Source organism: Zootoca vivipara, chromosome 4 (genome assembly GCF_963506605.1).
Source record: "Zootoca vivipara chromosome 4, rZooViv1.1, whole genome shotgun sequence".
NCBI lineage: Eukaryota > Metazoa > Chordata > Lepidosauria > Squamata > Lacertidae > Zootoca > Zootoca vivipara.
In genome coordinates this window covers 39,380,350-39,397,842 of record NC_083279.1, presented here as the reverse complement: position 1 = coordinate 39,397,842, position 17,493 = coordinate 39,380,350, and the positions used below count along the sequence as shown (strand labels likewise).

The 17,493-nt window shown below is 42.9% G+C and overlaps 1 protein-coding gene across 2 annotated transcripts in view; it reads right to left on the bottom strand.

Annotated features, from left to right (window-relative positions):
* The window catches only part of CNKSR2 (connector enhancer of kinase suppressor of Ras 2), a 144,177-nt gene extending 134,365 nt beyond the window's left edge, over positions 1 to 9,812 (bottom strand). For both annotated transcript variants that reach the window (XM_035115478.2, XM_035115480.2), the window contains exon 1: positions 8,946 to 9,812. In XM_035115478.2, the coding sequence (XP_034971369.1) occupies positions 8,946 to 9,009 (64 nt within the window). In that variant the 5' untranslated portion in view covers positions 9,010 to 9,812. The remainder of the gene's footprint in view (positions 1 to 8,945) is intronic.
* Positions 9,813 to 17,493: the final 7,681 nt, after the last annotated feature.

The window sequence follows — 17,493 nt, the reverse complement described above, 5'->3', positions numbered from 1 at the left end:
AAAATGTTCATTTGAGCCCTTCTGTACCTCACTGCACCATGGGTCAATGTAATTTCACCCCTCAACTTGGGTGGGGGATTAAATATGCATATAATCCCACCAAAAAAAGGTCTGTATTAGATATTAGAAGCAATTTGTTAAGATGGCATGCCTCTCAAATTCAAGACAATATTTATGACAGATTTAGTTGCAATGTATGCCAGGATGTATCCAGAAAAATTATTGAAACCCAATTCAATAAATTTATTGGGGTCTATTGTAATTTGTACACACAGCTTGCACTGATACACACATTGGAATTTGGAATTTGTGAAAATAGTGTGTGCTGCTACAACATACCTGTGCATTGTGTGCATACTTTGTTACTCTGAGCCACATTCCATCACATTTAGAAGCCTACATAGAATGGCAGAAAATAATCAAACTGGAAATTTTATAGCACTATTGTAGAAGAGTGTTATATGCAAGCTTCACACAGGAGACAAAACTTTATTTGGAGTGAGGGATGCAGCTGCTATTGCATGCGTGGAACAGACTTCCACTTCCTCCCTTCCTGCAGCCACCCACACCCCCTCAGAATCAGCTCCAGAAGGTTAGGAGACGCTCCAGATTTTCAGGGCATGCAGGAGCGGCATAGGAGAAAGAAGAAATTCTGTTGTATGAACAGAACCTGCTTTACTCAGAGTTGCAGGCAACTCATAGTTAAGGGAGCACACTTCCTCCTTCTCATCAATTCAGTTTAAAAATGAGGTTCTTCTCGGTAGGAGAGGGGGTGCAGGACTTAGTGCAAGATCCTCCAGACTGCAATCTGGAAGCCTTGAACAGCTTGAAAGGAAGCTCCCTGGAGGAAGGGAAGATCTGAAGTCCTTTCGCAAAACACTGGACCATAGTCCAAACAGTCCCCATTGTCATTAAAGGCCTGCAGTATATTCCAGAAATGTCATAGCAGAAGAAGTCGCAAAATAATTCTTATGTATTATTGTAATATATTTATAGTATCTTTTTCCACATTAGGTTTATGTTGTAAGAATTCAAATAATGTACACTGCTGCATATTAGATTGGATCAGAAGTGAGATAAACTTTTAATAACTTATATTATAACAGCTTGTGTAGCCAGGAAATTATAAAGCTGTGTGGCATATATTAAAGTTCATTACAATGGTCAGCCCTGGCTTAAGTTATACCTTTGAAGCCTATAACAAAATTTACACATGAGTAGATCTGCTAGGTGGCAGCACTCCCAATTATCCTGCCTTCCACCTGAACTGGCAGCTGTGAGCCTTTCTCAGATAAATGATCTATCATGACAGAGGCCAGGGTTTCTACAAATGAAAAGATTAAATGTTTCTATAATGTTTGTTCATATGTAAACTTTTCCTGCAATCCTCCTGTGACTGGACATGAGATTTGTTTCTTCTGCTTCTCCTACCCATATTTTCAATATCTATAATACTAGCGGAAGCCTCAGGGTACATGGAAGTGGGAATAGAAAGCATATCAAAGTGCAAGTACCGTAGATAAATAGGTACTGTTCCGGCAGGAAGGTAAACGGTGTTTCCGTGCGCTGCTCTGGTTCACCAGAAGCGGCTTAGTCATGCTGGCCACATGACCCAGAAGCTGTATGCTGGCTTCCTTGGCCAGTAAAGCGAGATGAGCGCCACAACCCCAGAGTCGTCCGCGGGTCCCTTTACCTTTACAGCTGTGAATACCGAAAGGAAACCAAAGCTTTTTGCCACACAATGGGAGAGAAAAGTAAATGTCACTGGTGAAGATCCTGGACCTAGAAAAATGTACTCTATAGAAGTGTATATAAGTGATACTATTATAACATACAGTAGTTACATATCCTCTTTCTTTCTTTCTTTCTTTCTTTCATACATTCATTCATTCTTGAGACACTAAAAGAACTGAAATCTACATTAAGGTCTGCATAATAACTATAAAATAACCTACCAAATGTGTCCCATTGCAATACTACAATATCCACTACAAGTGCACTATCAACTATGTTGTTATTGTTGTTTAGTTGTGTCCGACTCTTCGTGACCCCATGGACCAGAACACGCCAGGCACTCCTGTCTTCCACTGCCTCCCGCAGTTTGGTCAGACTCATGTTCGTAGCTTCGAGAACACTGTCCAACCATCTCATCCTCTGTCGTCCCCTTCTCCTTATGCCCTCCATCTTTCCCAACATCAGGGTCTTTTCCAGGGAGTCTTCTCGTCTCATGAGATGGCCAAAGTATTGGAGCCTCAGCTTCACGATCTGTCCTTCCAGTGAGCACTCAGGGCTGATTCCCTTAAGAATGGATAGGTTTGATCTTCTTGCAGTCCATGGGACTCCCAAGAGTCTCCTCCAGCACCATAATTCAAAAGCATCAATTCTTCGGCGATCAGCCTTCTTTATAGTCCAGCTCTCACTTCCATACATCACTACTGGGAAAACCATAGCTTTAACTATACGGACCTTTGTCGGCAAGGTGATTTCTCTGCTTTTTAAGATGCTGTCTAGGTTTGTCATTGCTTTTCTCCCAAGAAGCAGGCGTCTTTTAATTTCGTGACTGCTGTCACCATCTGCAGTGATCATGGAACCCAAGAAAGTAAAATCTCTCACTGGCTCCATTTCATCCCCTTCTATTTGCCAGGAGGTGATGGGACGAGTGGCCATGATCTTGTTTTTTTTTATGTTGAGCTTCAGACCATATTTTGCACTCTCCTCTTTCACCCTCATTAAAAGGTTCTTTAATTCCTCCTCACTTTCTGCCATCAAGGTTGTGTCATCAGCATATCTAAGGCTGTTGATATTTCTTCCGGCAATCTTAATTCTGGTTTGGGATTCATCTAGTCCAGCCTTTCGCATGATGAATTCTGCATATAAGTTAAATAAGCAGGGAGACAATATACAGTCTTGTCATACTCCTTTCCCAATTTTGAACCCATCAGTTATTCCATGTCCAGTTGTAACTGTAGCTTCTTGTCCCACATAGAGATTTCTCAGGAGACAGATGAGGTGATCAGGCACTCCCATTTCTTTAAGAACTTTCCATAGTTTGCTGTGGTCGACACAGTCAAATGCTTTTGCGTAGTCAATGAAGCAGAAGTAGATTTTTTCTGGAACTCTCTAGCTTTCTCCATAGTTCAGCGCATGTTTGCAATTTGGTCTTTGGTTCCTCTGCCTCTTCGAAACCCAGCTTGTACTTCTGGGAGTTCTCGGTCCACATACTGCTTAAGCCTGCCTTGTAGAATTTTAAGCATAACCTTGCTAGCGTGTGAAATGAGCACAATTGTGCAGTAGTTGGAGCATTCTTTGGCACTGCCCTTCTTTGGGATTGGGATGTAGACTGATCTTCTCCAATCCTCTGGCCACTGCTGAGTTTTCCAAACTTGCTGGCATATTGAGTGTAGCACCTAAACAGCAGCATCTTTTAAAATTTTAAATAGTTCAGTTGAAATATCATCACCTCCACTGGCCTTGTTATTAGCAGTGTTTTCTAAGGCCCATTTGACTTTACTCTCCAGGGTGTCTGGCTCAAGGTCAGCAACCACACTACCTGGGGTACACGAGACCTCCATATCTTTCTGGTATAATTCCTCTGTGTATTCTTGCTACCTCTTCTTGATGTATTCTGCTTCTGTTAGGTCCTTTCCACTTTTATCCTTCATCTTTGTACAAAATGTTCCTTTCATATCTCCAATTTTCTTGAACAGATCTCTGGGTTTTTCCCATTTGGTTGTTTCCCTCGATTTCTTTGCATTGCTCGTTTAAGAAGGCACTCTTGTCTCTCCTTGCTATTTTTTGGAAATCTGCATTCAATTTTCTGTATCTTTCACTATCTCCCTCGCATTTTGCCTGCCTTCTCTCCCCCACTATTTGCAAGGCTTCATTGGACAGCCACTTTGCTTTCTTGCATTTCCTTTCATTGGGATGGTTTTCATTGCTGCCTCCTGTATAATGTTACAAGCCTCCATCCATTGTTCTTCAGGCACTCTGTCCATGAAATCTAAATCCTGAAACCTGATCCTCACTTCCACTGTGTATTCATAAGGGATTTGGTTTAGATTGTGTCAACTATACTATTGTATCAACTAAACTATTTACTATTAAAAAATAGCATGCACCATGCAAGAATAATGCTTATTTTATTTTAGCCAAACACATTTCTTAAGGAGCAATTTACATGTGTGCTTCTGTTTATATTGGTATTCATAAAAACAGACTCTGGTGAGGAAAAACAATGAAGTCATAATATAGGATACTTTCAAGCATGTTAATGTTATTGAAAGCTCATCCGTGCACATAAGTGAGTTCAGCACTGAGGTTACTATTATCTTCTCTTCCCAACTCCAACAAGGGTGAAGTGGATATAAAACAAAAACTGGAAAATTGTTAATTGATTTTCTTTTAGAAACACAAACTGCAGTTTTTAAACAGGGTAACCAGTCACAAATACTACACAAATTAAAGTTAGAGATAGGCTTGTAACTTCTTATATGTAACTTATATGAAAGGACGTCATATAGAGGAGGGAGAAAGATTGTTTTCTGCTGCTCCAGAGAAGCGGACACGGAGCAATGGATTCAAACTTCAAGAAAGAAGATTCCACCTAAACATTAGGAAGAACTTCCTGACAGTAAGAGCTGTTCAGCAGTGGAATTTGCTACCAAGGAGTGTGGTGGAGTCTCCTTCTTTGGAGGTCTTTAAGCAGAGGCTTGACAGGCATATGTCAAGAATGCTTTGATGGTGTTTCCTGTTTGGCAGGGGGTTGGACTGGATGGCCCTTGTGATCTCTTCCAACTCTATGATTCTATGATTCTGCTTTATTAGTCAAAATATTCAGACCTCAGTCCTATACCTAATGACCTGAGAGTAAGCCACACTGAACGTAATTCTAAATAGGATTGCATTGTAAGTCTCCTTGAAGTCAATGGGGCATTTTATTTATAGAATTTATACCCACTCCATCAAACATACACAATTTTGTATGTCACCTTTCTACCATTAAAACCATGCTCAAAGGCAGCTTACAACATGAAGATATACGTGCATAACTACAACATAACAAAAGTAGCCATAAATGAAACATTAAAAACACACAACCAAACTGAACAATTTCTAAATAAAGCACAACATGATCTAAAATAAAGACCCAGAAACCCAACAGCAACAACCCCCTGCAACAACAACAACAAAAACCCAAACAACACCCTAGGGATCTTGAGGCAAGTCACAACCATTTAAAATGCGAAAAAGCACATGATAGTCCCCAATCCATCTGTTTAATGTTGCAAAGAACATGGCCATGTTGTCCCATGTATTACATGCACAATATGCACATACACAAATGTTCTAAGTAGGCATCAACTGAATGGTAATGAAATGAACTAGTTTCATTGATTCCAATAGAATAAGCTCAAAGTATTAGACCTTCCGTTTTTATGATGCATTTTACCATAATACTGTCTACTGTTTCGCAGTTTTGCTGAACAGCAAGTGATTGTCCTGTTTTGGGAAATGTTTATATAGTTAATAAGCATTATTAAAAAGGCTTACATAACTATTTATGGAAATGCTTACAAGAGTTAAATAACTAAGACCATATGCCTCAAGTTTTAAGGAGGATGAAATTGCCATGCATTAGCAAGGTAAAGAAGTCTGAGAAATAATGCCCACAACATAGCAGTTCTTCATAAATCAGTCATTCAATTGTACCAGCTTCACAGATATACTTGATACTAGCTAGATTTATTCACGCTACAAGCTAGGATTAGAGAACTCCAGTTTTCATACTTGGGATTTTATAAAATAAATATGAAAACTGGAGTTATCTCTAATACATAAAAGCCTTTCCTGTAACCCACATTCATATGTTCATGTTGTTTTTACACTGGGAAGGTAAACAAACAGAAATATAAGTATGGTCAAAAGAAATGCCAGTATAAACAACGTATCTTAAAATATGGGCTATTTATGCTAAAAGCCTCAAAGTATATCCTTTCATATTCTGTGATACATTTCACAATGAAATATTGATTTCCAATGCTTCATTCAGAAGCTCCATGTTTGGGAAATGAAATGGGATTTTTTAAAAAAAGGATATTACTGCTCTTGCCAAAAAAAAAAAACCCACTACTGTACAGTACACACAATTGTCCTCTTATAATACTTATCACATCTTGGAGCCTTCAGGAAATATTACAAAATGAAACTGTGGCTAAACCAATGCTAAATCTATTGAGACACATTGTGTAGAATGTTGATGCAATATTTTGTTACATATGAGTTTAAAAAATCTAATCCACCTAGAATTTACATTTTAAAATAAAGAGAAATACAAGCATCTTTCTTGGGCTTCATTCATGCCCAGAATTATGTATCAGTAAATCAGAGATTGCAACTCCATAGAAAATGGCAGACCTGGAAATTAATTATTTAAAAACCAAAACTACATCTTCCACACCAGTTTCTTGATAAAGAAAACAACTGCCAAGTATTTTAGTGTTTCAAAGAGAACAGGTGTACTAATGCTCATTCTCACAGAATGTGGTGGTCTCATTTACCAAAATAGGGCAATTAAATGAGCTACGATACTACAGTACAGTATGTAGAATAAGAGAAGTTTATAGTTTCTGGGCACCATACAGCCAAAGTTAAGCACTTTCTGGTTGTGCTGCTTTCGATGGGCCAGAGTTGAGCACATGCTTGGGGCTGTGATCCTAATCACACATTTCCTGAGAGCACATCCTATGTAATAAACTGGAAATTACTTCAGAGAAAATATGTACTGGAAACATGTACTAAATCAGGCTGAAAAGTTCCTATTGAAATCAGTCAAAGGTTTAAGTATATATTCCCTGCCAGCATGCCCCCTTTCCCAAGCAACTACCAAACAGTGAGTAAGCAAAATACTAAATGGCAAGAACAAACATGCTCCCCTACTTTTCAAGGAGAGCCTATCTACTGAAAGAGATAAAAGCACATTTGACAACAGTGGCTACTAAGCTTACAGTGCAATTCTATGCATGTTTAAGCAGACTTAAGTTCACAGCATTCAACACAGCTAGAGTGTGTTTAAGAGTGGGCCACAGATGGACCTCAGCTGCTTCAGTCAAGCAGCAACTGGATGTAATGAAGAGGTGAGGCACAATTTATCATTTTATCAGCTGTGTAAAAATAAAAATGTCAGTTTCCTCAAAGTTACAACCCACAAAGAAAGCAATGGCTTTAAATAGTGGGTAAATGGCAGGACTGATCATCTAAGCCAGTGTTTCCCAACCTTGTGCCTCCAGCTGTTTTCGGACTACAATTCCCATCATTCCTGACCACTGGTCTTGCTAGCTAGGGATGATGGGAGTTGTAGTCCCAAAACATCTGGAGGCACAAGGTTGGGAAACACTGATCTAAGCCCACATCCTAAAAAAAAACAACTCTGTTTCTGATGCCATCAATAATAATAAAAAATGAGGCTGGGAGTGGACAATGGACTGACAATTGCTAGTGGAGGAAAGCTAGAGGAAACCGACTAAAAGAAATATCATTCCAACCTCACAAGTGATGCCAGCAGGGCTAAAAGAGCAACTAGGGAATGACAAAAAGACAGCTGCTGAAAGTGAGTGCTACAGCAGCTCAGCTGCTATTGTGGAGTAGAATGAAATGACAGCCTGGAGCCCCTCAGGTGCTCCTTGTTTGGCTTCAAGGAAAACAAGTGGAATGCTTAGGAGCAGCAGTACAAGTCACTGCATGTACCATTTTAAAGGACACCAGACTGCCACTCTGTGAGGTGCAAACACACCATGAAATACGATGTTCTCCGTTCACCCTCCTTCCTCCAGTAGCTTTGTTTCACAGCGCCCATGCTTCCCATGACATGTGATGCTGCCCCCTTCCCAGCCCTCTGACCCGGAGATCAGCTTTGCAAGGTCTCACACGCCCATGCAGGGCTGTCGTTCCAGCTGCTCCCTCCCTTGCCAGGTCACGCTGACACCAGAGCCACTGTTCCTCAAGCATGAGCTGGCGCTGATTGCAGCCCCTCTCCTCAAGAGGCGCTGCTGCGTCTTGGCACCTGCTCTCCACTATCTCCCGTGTCATCCTCCTCCATCACCGCCCTCGCCCCATGGCCAGGATTGTTTTAGCATTCCTCCACAGTTCGAGATGGCCTCTTCGTCATTCTGGGTCGCTGGCTCGCATTTCGCCAAGTGCTCCAAATGGAAGGCATATTTACAAACAGCCACAGAGTATTTTACAGTACTATGCTTATTAAACGCCCTTTTCCAAATTAACCTCCTTGGGTTGTTGTTGTTTAAATTGCTATTCCGTCTGGCGATCGGGGCTTTAACTCTATCTTTGCTGAAAGTTTTTTGTTTTGTTTTTAAACCACTTCAATCTCGGCTCGTCGCCTAACCGGGGGAACGAGGGGTCGGTATCCTGACTGCCCAAGAACTGGAGTACCGTAAATGAATGGGAGGCTAGAAGATCGAGGCAACTGCATGCCTCGGATGAGGTCAGAAGTAGATGTCCGGGCGCTCCACTGGAGGCCACCTAAGTTAGCCTGCAGTAAGCAGCGGAGCCTCTGCCTAGGGCAACACGAAAGCGCGAGATGAGGCTGGGAAGGCGCGGTGGGTGCCTTCCTCCATTCGCCCCGCGAGACAGCAAACAGCACCTGCCAAGCGGCGCCTCGAGTCCATGGGGATACGGAGTAAAATCAAAACATAAAAACGAATGGCAAACCCACAAAGCTAGCTCGAGCCGAGCTGCAGTCTCTGTGTCTAACGTCGAGAACCTGCTTAAGACATCCAGCCAGCTTTTCCAACATTCAACTCTCCAACCCACGACTCTCAAACATGCGAGGGCAAAACAAGCCACGCTGTTCCCTCAGCGGGAGGGGAGGCCGGGGGGTACCCAGCCACCTCCCGCCCCCACCGCCCCCGAGCTCCGGGCTCGCTCTTTACCTTTCATCCAGTCCACCACTTGGCTCGGGGTCCATTTACTGACAGGTTCCATAATGAGCGCCATGGGGAAAACTTTGCGAGAAGTGGTGTCTCCTCCTCTGGAACCGCGAAAAGAAAGGCGGGTGGCGGGTCCGGCTGGCCTAGGAGCCGCGGTGGAGTTGGGGTTTTTTTTGGGGGGGGGGTCGTATTTCAGCTTCTTGCCGGCTAAGGCGCAAAACGCCGGAGAGCGAAGGAGGCAGCAGCAGCAGCAGCGAGGCTGCCTGGGGGGAAAAAATCCTTGCCTTCCTCTCGCGGCTCGTCTCCTCTCGCTTGTGTGAGAGCGGGTCGGTGTGGCGCGCGAGCGAGCGCGTGTGCGTATCGGCGCCTCTGGGGGCTTTCAGTTCATGTTGCCTCCTCAGCAGGGAGCGGGAGAAGAGGGCTGCTGCTCCCGCACGCTCCGACGCCTCCTGCCTGCCGCCCCCTCTGACCTGCGGGCGAGAGGCGGCGGCTGCCACTCCAGGATGCTGGGGGACGTTGTCCGGCGCTGCTCCGAGCACTGAGGGCGCCAAGGCTTAATGGAGCGGCGGCGGTGGCAGCAGCAGCAGCGACGCCGGGAGCCCCGCTCTCTCGCCGCGTTTGTTCCCAGAGCTGTTCCCTCGCGGAGCTGCACGCTTGCCGCGCGTTTTCTTTCTCTTTCTCTGTCTCTCTCTCACTCTCCTCTCGCAGCCCCCACCGTTCTCACACTGGCGGAAATGACGAGAGCTCAGAGCCGAAAATATCTGAAGTCAAGCGGCCCCCTGAGCGCCCTGGGGAGGGGGCTGCATGTGGGACTTGCAAGCGGGGGTTCGAGCGCCCGGAGAGATGCCCTCCTCGTGCTGCTATGGAGTCCGAGGGAGTGAAAGGGAGCGAAAGAGCGCGCGCGCGCATCCCCTTCCGCGGGGAGGGGGGAGGAGCGCGCGAAGACTCCCTGCTCCCAAGCAGCGCGAGGCCTCGGCGGTAGGTGCAGCGGCACCTGCCTGGCTGCATTCGGCGGAGCGAGGCGCCTGCTTATCCCTCCAGCGTTTCCTGACTTTAAAGCTCTTCCCTGGGGAACGGAGGAGGGAATTACCATGAGGTTATGATGCATACATTACTGAGGGGGAGGAAATCCAGCGAGGTGGGGGTGGCTGCGCGGAGAGCGGATTAGGTATTTCTGTGTGGGCTAGGAAGGTAATTTCTGAGAAAAGCCCTTGGCTCAGAGTGGGGAGGGGAATAGGAACATCATTTTTTATTATGATGATTCTATTTCACATACTTTAGATCAGCATTTGGAGGCTGTCAGAATAAATGGACCTCCAAAGGAATGGTTATTTCCTTATTTGGCTGCTCAAAGTACAGTATATGATGGATGGCAGAGAACAATAAATGTTGTTATCTTTGAATTGCTCTGATTCCAGGAGTCATATCTTTCCCTGTATTAAGAACAGGACATGTGTGGCCCCCTGGGAGGGGAATAGCTTTTTGGACAGGCCTTATTGCTATTATTCAACAATAATTCAGTTCCAGCAGCATGCCAGGTGCTATACAGATCACTGAATTGCATTGCTTATTGAAAAGTCTACAGGATTCATGGGCGTTTGAGCTTCCCTGGTCAAAAAATGCATTTATGCAGAAGTAAGCCTCATCGATTTTGTGAAATTGACTCCTGTAAGTGTTCACATAGGATCAAAGATAAAGGATAAGATAAGGTTTGATCAAGGATGAAGGAAGATGGGGCAGTGAAGGGTGAAACCGATAGTAATTGAAGGTGGTCTGGGTAAGCATGAAGGTTACGAAAGTTCAGAGCTGAGACTTGGATAAGTTGCAAGGCTGCTGCAGCAACAGAGGGAGATGCTACAGTGGTTTGCAAAGAAAGAGGTAGGAAGGGTGGAGTGGCAAAGCAGAGGGTGAAAAGGTCAGTTGCTGGGAGAAGTAAACGAGGCCCAGTAATAGCTTACAGGGAGAACAAAATGTGAGAAAGGTGATGAGAAGAGAAAGAGAGCACACAGGGCAGAAAAACGGGCCTTATAAATGCAAATACAGTTATGGGATGATACAGAAAGGTGACATTCTCTCACCTATCCTAATCACTGCTCTTCCTCATTCTTCACACAATGTATGGCTATTGAGGCATTTTAGAAGGCAATGCAGAAAATACAGCACCGGCTACTTTTAGCCCCGTATGTCAAGAAGCACCAAGGTGGCCTCCACTGTGAGGAGCAAAGCTAGGACCTAACTCAGGCATCCCCAAACATTGGCCCTCCAGATGTTTTGGCCTACAACTTCCATGATCCCTAGTTAAGAGGACCAGTGGTCAGGGATGATGGGAACTGTAGTCCAAAACATATGGAGGGCCAATGTTTGGGGATGCCTGACCTAACTTCTAGGCCAGGCATCTCCAAACTGTGGCCCTCCAGATGTTTTGGCCTACAACTCCCATGATCCCTAGCTAACAGGACCAGTGGTCGGGGAAGATGGGAATTGTAGTCCAAAATATCTGGAGGGCCGAAGTTTGGGGGTGCCTGTTCTAGGCTGATAAATTATCATGTTTTTATTATCAACATTTGGGTTCAGGTCAGAAACATCAGGAAAAAATGGTGGCCACTCTTCAGCTGAAGGTTCTTGTGACTAATCCTATATAATAATATGCAAGTGTCTCTGCGTCCAGTCCGTGTGTCTGTGGGATTGCGCTACTGCACATGTGCCCCACGGACAGCCGTTGGGACTTGGAGCGCAGAGACACTTCAGAGAGAGGAGCTTGGTGTCCGCTCGGCCCGGCAGGGAGACGAGCCAGTTCCCCTTCGCTGGGCGCTGCTTCTTCTTCTTTGTAGGCCCTGATGGGAGAGGCAGGCCTGGCCTCCTCAGGACGCGGTTTGGCGGCGAGGAGCGACCCCGGCGGGAGAGAGAATGAGGCGGGCAGGCCGCTGCGGTGCTCGAGCCGGGCTGAGGTAGGAGGTCCGGGAAGGGAATTCGTAAGGCCGCTTGCTGGCCTCGGTGGAGGAGGAAAGAAAGAAAGGCCTTCTCCTAACTCCCACCCCATCGGGTCAGTTCTATCCGTTGGGATTTGGAGCGCAGACCCGCCGCTTCATCAGCTCTGTGCATGTCCCCAAGGTTGCTAGAGCAACAGGTCTGCTCAAGCACCCGTTATTTTAACGGGCTTCATGATACTAGTTGATAATAATTCCCACTGACAGCAGTAGACTTGACTCCTGAGTAAACATGCAGAGAGTTGTGCTGCCAATCTTTGTGAAGGCAATGAGCCTTAAGTAACAATTAAGTTGTTTCAGTGGCTTATATATATACCCATTGTGGCTTATATATATATATTTATTGTTTATGTTTATATGTTATAAATAATAAAGCAGGTGCCTTTAGCTAAATTAATGACAAAATTGTTTGTTTGTTTGTTTATACCCCAGCCACTCTGGGCGGCTTCCAACAAAATATTAAAATACAATAATCTATTGAACATTTAAAGCTTCCCTAAACAGGACTGCCTTCAGATGTGTGTGAAGAATAATTGCTGTTCTGCTAGAATGTTAATATAGGTTTATATTGCCCAGAAAATAACATGGAACATTTTCTCCCCTTCTTATTTTGTATTTTAAATATAACATTTACCCGTACACATGATAGTACTGTTAAAGTGGAAAGAATCCCAAGGCAGAATTGGAGAGGAGGCAGATTTAGGTTCTGCTGAAATAAATTGTTGTTGTTGTTGTTTTGTCGTTTAGTCAAACTCAGTTTGCAGTTTAGTCAAACTCATGTTCGTAGTTTCGAGAACACTGTCCAACCATCTCATCCTCTGTCGTCCCCTTCTCCTAGTGCCCTCCATCTTTCCCAACATCAGGGTCTTTTCCAGGGAGTCTTGTCTTCTCATGAGGTGGCCAAAGTATTGGAGCCTCAGCTTCATGATCTGTCCTTCCAGGGCTGATTTCCTGAAGAATGGATAGGTTTGATCTTCTTGCAGTCCATGGGACTCTCAAGAGTCTCCTCCAGCACAATAAATAAATTAGCTGATAAAATTACCAAGGCAAGTGAGGGATTCTATGCCTGGGTGCAATGGTGAAAATTCATCACTTGGTAAGATATTGGTAAGAGAATTCTGTCCCAAAACAAGTGTGTAAGGATTTTTACCTCTTGTATGAGATTATGTACCGGTATGATCATCACACCATCTCGAAAATAAAATATAGACAGTGGTAGATTGTGTAATGTGAATTGCACCCCGTCCCTTGTATGGTTGTACAACAACTATTTTGGTCAACTGTTAGTTAGTTTTTAGCTCTGTTCCTGTGTGAAAAGTTAGGTATGTTTGTACTGTACAGGAATTAGAAATGGCTGCTGATAATTGAGTACATGCCACCATTTCTTCTCTTAATCTTTTCTTACTTAAAGTTGAGAAGTGGGATTAGCCCAGAACAAAATGTAACTGTTAATACATATGACTCATGTTTTCTGCTCAACATTTTGATATAAAGAGGATAGAAAAATACTATGTGTATATCTATGCAAGATGACCTAAAAAGAAAATAAAGAGCCTAATATTTTAGCAACAGATTTTCGGGCAGGAAAATTCTGTATAGTTTGTCCGTACATCCCTAAGCCATAGCCAGATGGCTTAGGGCCAGCCCTACCACTATGCAAGTTGGAGCAGCTGCCCTGAAGACAGCTTTTAGGCATGCTGGAAAGACAGCAAGCTACCAGTTCTTTAGCTTACTGTTTCTTTTGTTATCGGGGGTAGGGGGTTGTGGATTTAATGTCTCATGAGTCCTATAAATGCCCTATATACCAATAGCATGATTTTGCTATTTAATGAATGGCAATAGAAAACTGTACTGGCATGGTGATGTTATCTTGCTATGGAGGGGAGGTTTAACTATGTTTGTGTTTTGCTCCCCTACCCTTGCTTTTAGAGGATGGAACTACGTGTACTCTATTACTTGAGAAATTCACACTGTATAAAGAGGAAATTTGGAAAGAGACTGAAACACAGTAGTCTCAGGGCAAAGTACCGGTATCAGAAGCTTCTCAGCTTGCAACTAGCCAGTTTCAGTGTCCATCATTGCAGGGTAGTGCAAATGCATAAAATGCATTGCTTCTGGACTGCTGGGAATGTGCAGCATTCTTGAAATAGAAGCATATCCCTGAAGGAAGACTGTTCTATTCCATCTTGGGGGGAAATGCTCTTCTCTTTTAAGTGCAGCATCTTCAAAACAGAAGCACTTCCTTAAGGGAAGACAGTTATATCCCATCCAACAAATGAGCACAGCTGCACATTTTTCCTCTGTAAACTGATACGGCTCCTTTGCATTCTCATGGCCACATTTATGGCAAAAACTGACACTGATGATATCCTGGCCAAATGGAAAAATACATTTGTTGAAATTGAAATTTATTCATTATCTTACCATGTGTTCTGCTTTACATTTACAAAAGAAATCAGCGCTAATAAATCTGGACATACTTATTTGTGTTGCAAATGATAAACATAGTTTCATTGTTTTCAGATATACGGTAGAAAAACAAAGCAAAAATCAAAAGTTGAAATGCAGGCCTCTCTATGCAGTGTAAGATGTACTGAAGCCCATTGCAATCAATTTGGGCAATAGGATTTGGCCAGAGGACCAGATTCAGAAGTGGCCAAGCCTCCATGGGTTACTTTGACAAGTGACACCAGACATTCATTCATTCATTCATTCAATTACAAGTATGTATATAACACTTGATATTTCAAAAACATGATGTCAAGCACAAAAAAGGCAAGTGCGGTTCACCCAAAATAGCCATATTAGGTCCATGGTTTGAAGGTTCCCCATCACTGGCTTAGGCAGTTTAGGACTAAGCTAACTGTTAACACTGTAGATCAGCTTTTGAAAACGAAATGTAGACATATTTGGTTATTCTGCTTGTTTTGTTTCTGTGTACAATTGTGCTATGATTTCACTGGATTATTATTATTATTATTTTAAAAAGCACCTCCTCAACATGGGAGAGTTAAGTCAGCACCATTGGAAATCTTTTGATCGCTAATAGGATTTCTTTGTAAATGTATGAAGTGGGTCTAAATTCATCAAAGGAAGGGAAGATCAAAACCAGGAGAGGAGGAGAAACAGCTATGCATCTACCCACCTCGCCTGGCATGCAGCGCCTGTTACAGTTCAGACAGCTCACTCCACCCACAACGTCTGAAGAATCAGATGTTGCTCTGCCATTTTAGCTTTTCTTTCCTTTGTCTTGTATATGGGAAGGGTGCAGTTTCATATTTTCATCTGTGGTGTGGTAGAAGCTGGAGAAAACATAGGTTTGACCAAACAAATTATGTTCTGAATCGGAGGGGGAAATGGATGACAACTGTTCGTCATTTGATATGCAAAGTTCTTTTACTTGACAACAATATTTCTTTAACAAAGATTGTCTTTTTGGCTATATATCTTAAATAGAAGAAAATATAGTGAGTTGTAAACGTGCATGTCAGTTGAATCTTTTAATCATGATAACATTTTAACCGTGCTCCTGCTGTATAATCTGAAACACAAATCATTGGCCTCCATAAATTTGTTAATAATTGAAAACATGTAGGGTTTCATTAAGGCTATTAAGAGATTAAGAGGACTTTCCTAAGCAGAGCTTGGTACAATCAAGTCTATTGATTTCGGCGAGTTTAGAGATCATCCTAACTCTGCATAAGATTAAGATGTTCAGCCATTTCAAAGACTTCAACCACTTTTTGCAAAATTATATCATTTTAAGTAGATTTTTTTTAAAAAGAAGTGAGATTTGCCTCAAATGGGGAAAATCTTTTTTTTCTTTTTTCTTTTGTATAGGATTTCAATACAGAAATAAAGAATGCAGAAATCTTACTCGGTTGGCCATTGTCAACATAAAAATCATTGTTGCATCTTTTAAAAATCCAGTTCAGGCACTTAGTGTCCTACCCTGCTGCTTTGTCTCTTCCCCCTTCATCTTCCTCTTTCAGATGCTGTAAGGTAAAACTAAAAATCCTGGCAAGAGAGAGGTTAGTGACTGTAGGTTGTGGCAATAGCAACCAGTTGATCCAACAGGGTCTCAATGCTGAAAGTCAAGGGTGTTGAAAGTCGAGGGTAAAAGTCCAATGATGTAGGTTGAGCAGGGACCAATGATAATGATTATTGATGTAGTTAATCAGAAAGTCACATCAGATAACACTGGGTGATATTCAACAAACCTATCCCATCAGCAGAAGGGTTTCTACTTGTACAACAGGACTTTCCCCCTCTCCTCTGCCCACACCCTCCCCAAATCTGCTCCAGGGGACTGGGAGCACCTAGAACAAACTTTGGGGGGTGCGGGAAAGGGGGAGAATATTGTTCTGTGCAAGCAGAAATTCTTGTGCTGACGGGACATTCACTTAGTGATACATTGGATTCCACCCATAGTCTTAAGCCATGCCTGGATGAACAGGGCCAAAGTAAGGTCTAAGGCTAGGTAGTGCTGATAGGCTTTTCAAACTCAGATCTGATTTTTAAACCTACTCCAGCTTTCTGGATGCCTTCCTCACAATATTGCACCAATGATCTGTTTTATAATAAAACATGAGAAGATTCTTGTGCACAGTATTATCCTTTTCACTGCTGTCCATGAGGATCTCTGGATTGGTATAAATAGACATTCAAAATGATTTTAGCAGGAGTGATCTCTCACTTCTGGGCCTTCTAATGCCCTTGTTTGGTGATATGATCCACCTGGCTGTTCTGGGAACTGGCCCAAAAGACAAGAAATGAAGGCTCTAGCAGCTGCTGTTAGAATTCTAGCTCAAAGTCTCGGATCTAGAGAGGAACACAACCCTTGTTTGGGTCATTCCAAACAGTGGATCATTCAAATAGTGCTGATACCCACCTAATACATTGGTTCCACTCACACTTTGAGAACATAGGGCCCAAGCTGCAGATAAATCAAAAGATCTCCTTCCTGAACAGCAGAAAAGCTGGACTTCTGTATACATACTTGGCTAACCTTAGCACATCACTGTCAATATCACCAATTACCATATGTCTTTACCATACTTCCCAGTCCTCTGTCACTGATTCTAAAATGTAGACTATAATTTAGCCCTCGTGTACCTTTTTGCATTTCCAAGGAGAGAGCGTGATCCACATTACCAGCAAGTATAAAAAGAAATCTTGCAAATTTCTGACTCTCACTGTGTTAAATGCAGTGTTTATTCAAAATGACATCACCCTGAAAGGTAAATTCATTGAGGAAAAACCCACATAAACAGCATGTGAAGCTATACTTTCTTTCAAGGGAACAAAAAAAGAGTGGAGGTGGAGGTAGGTTCATTTTTGCCTCTACATTCTTGATAAGAGCACATTTATATACAAATGTCCAATAAGTTTTCTAAAAATCCCAAGGAAATTATGCATTCTGTGTAAAGATAGCCATATATGTATCCATGTCTGCTGTATTATTTAAATCACAGCACTAATTATGGTACATTTTCATGTCACTATGACAAGATGCAAAATTGCTGCTAGGAAGAATGAGTCCAGAACTTAAAATGTAATAAAAA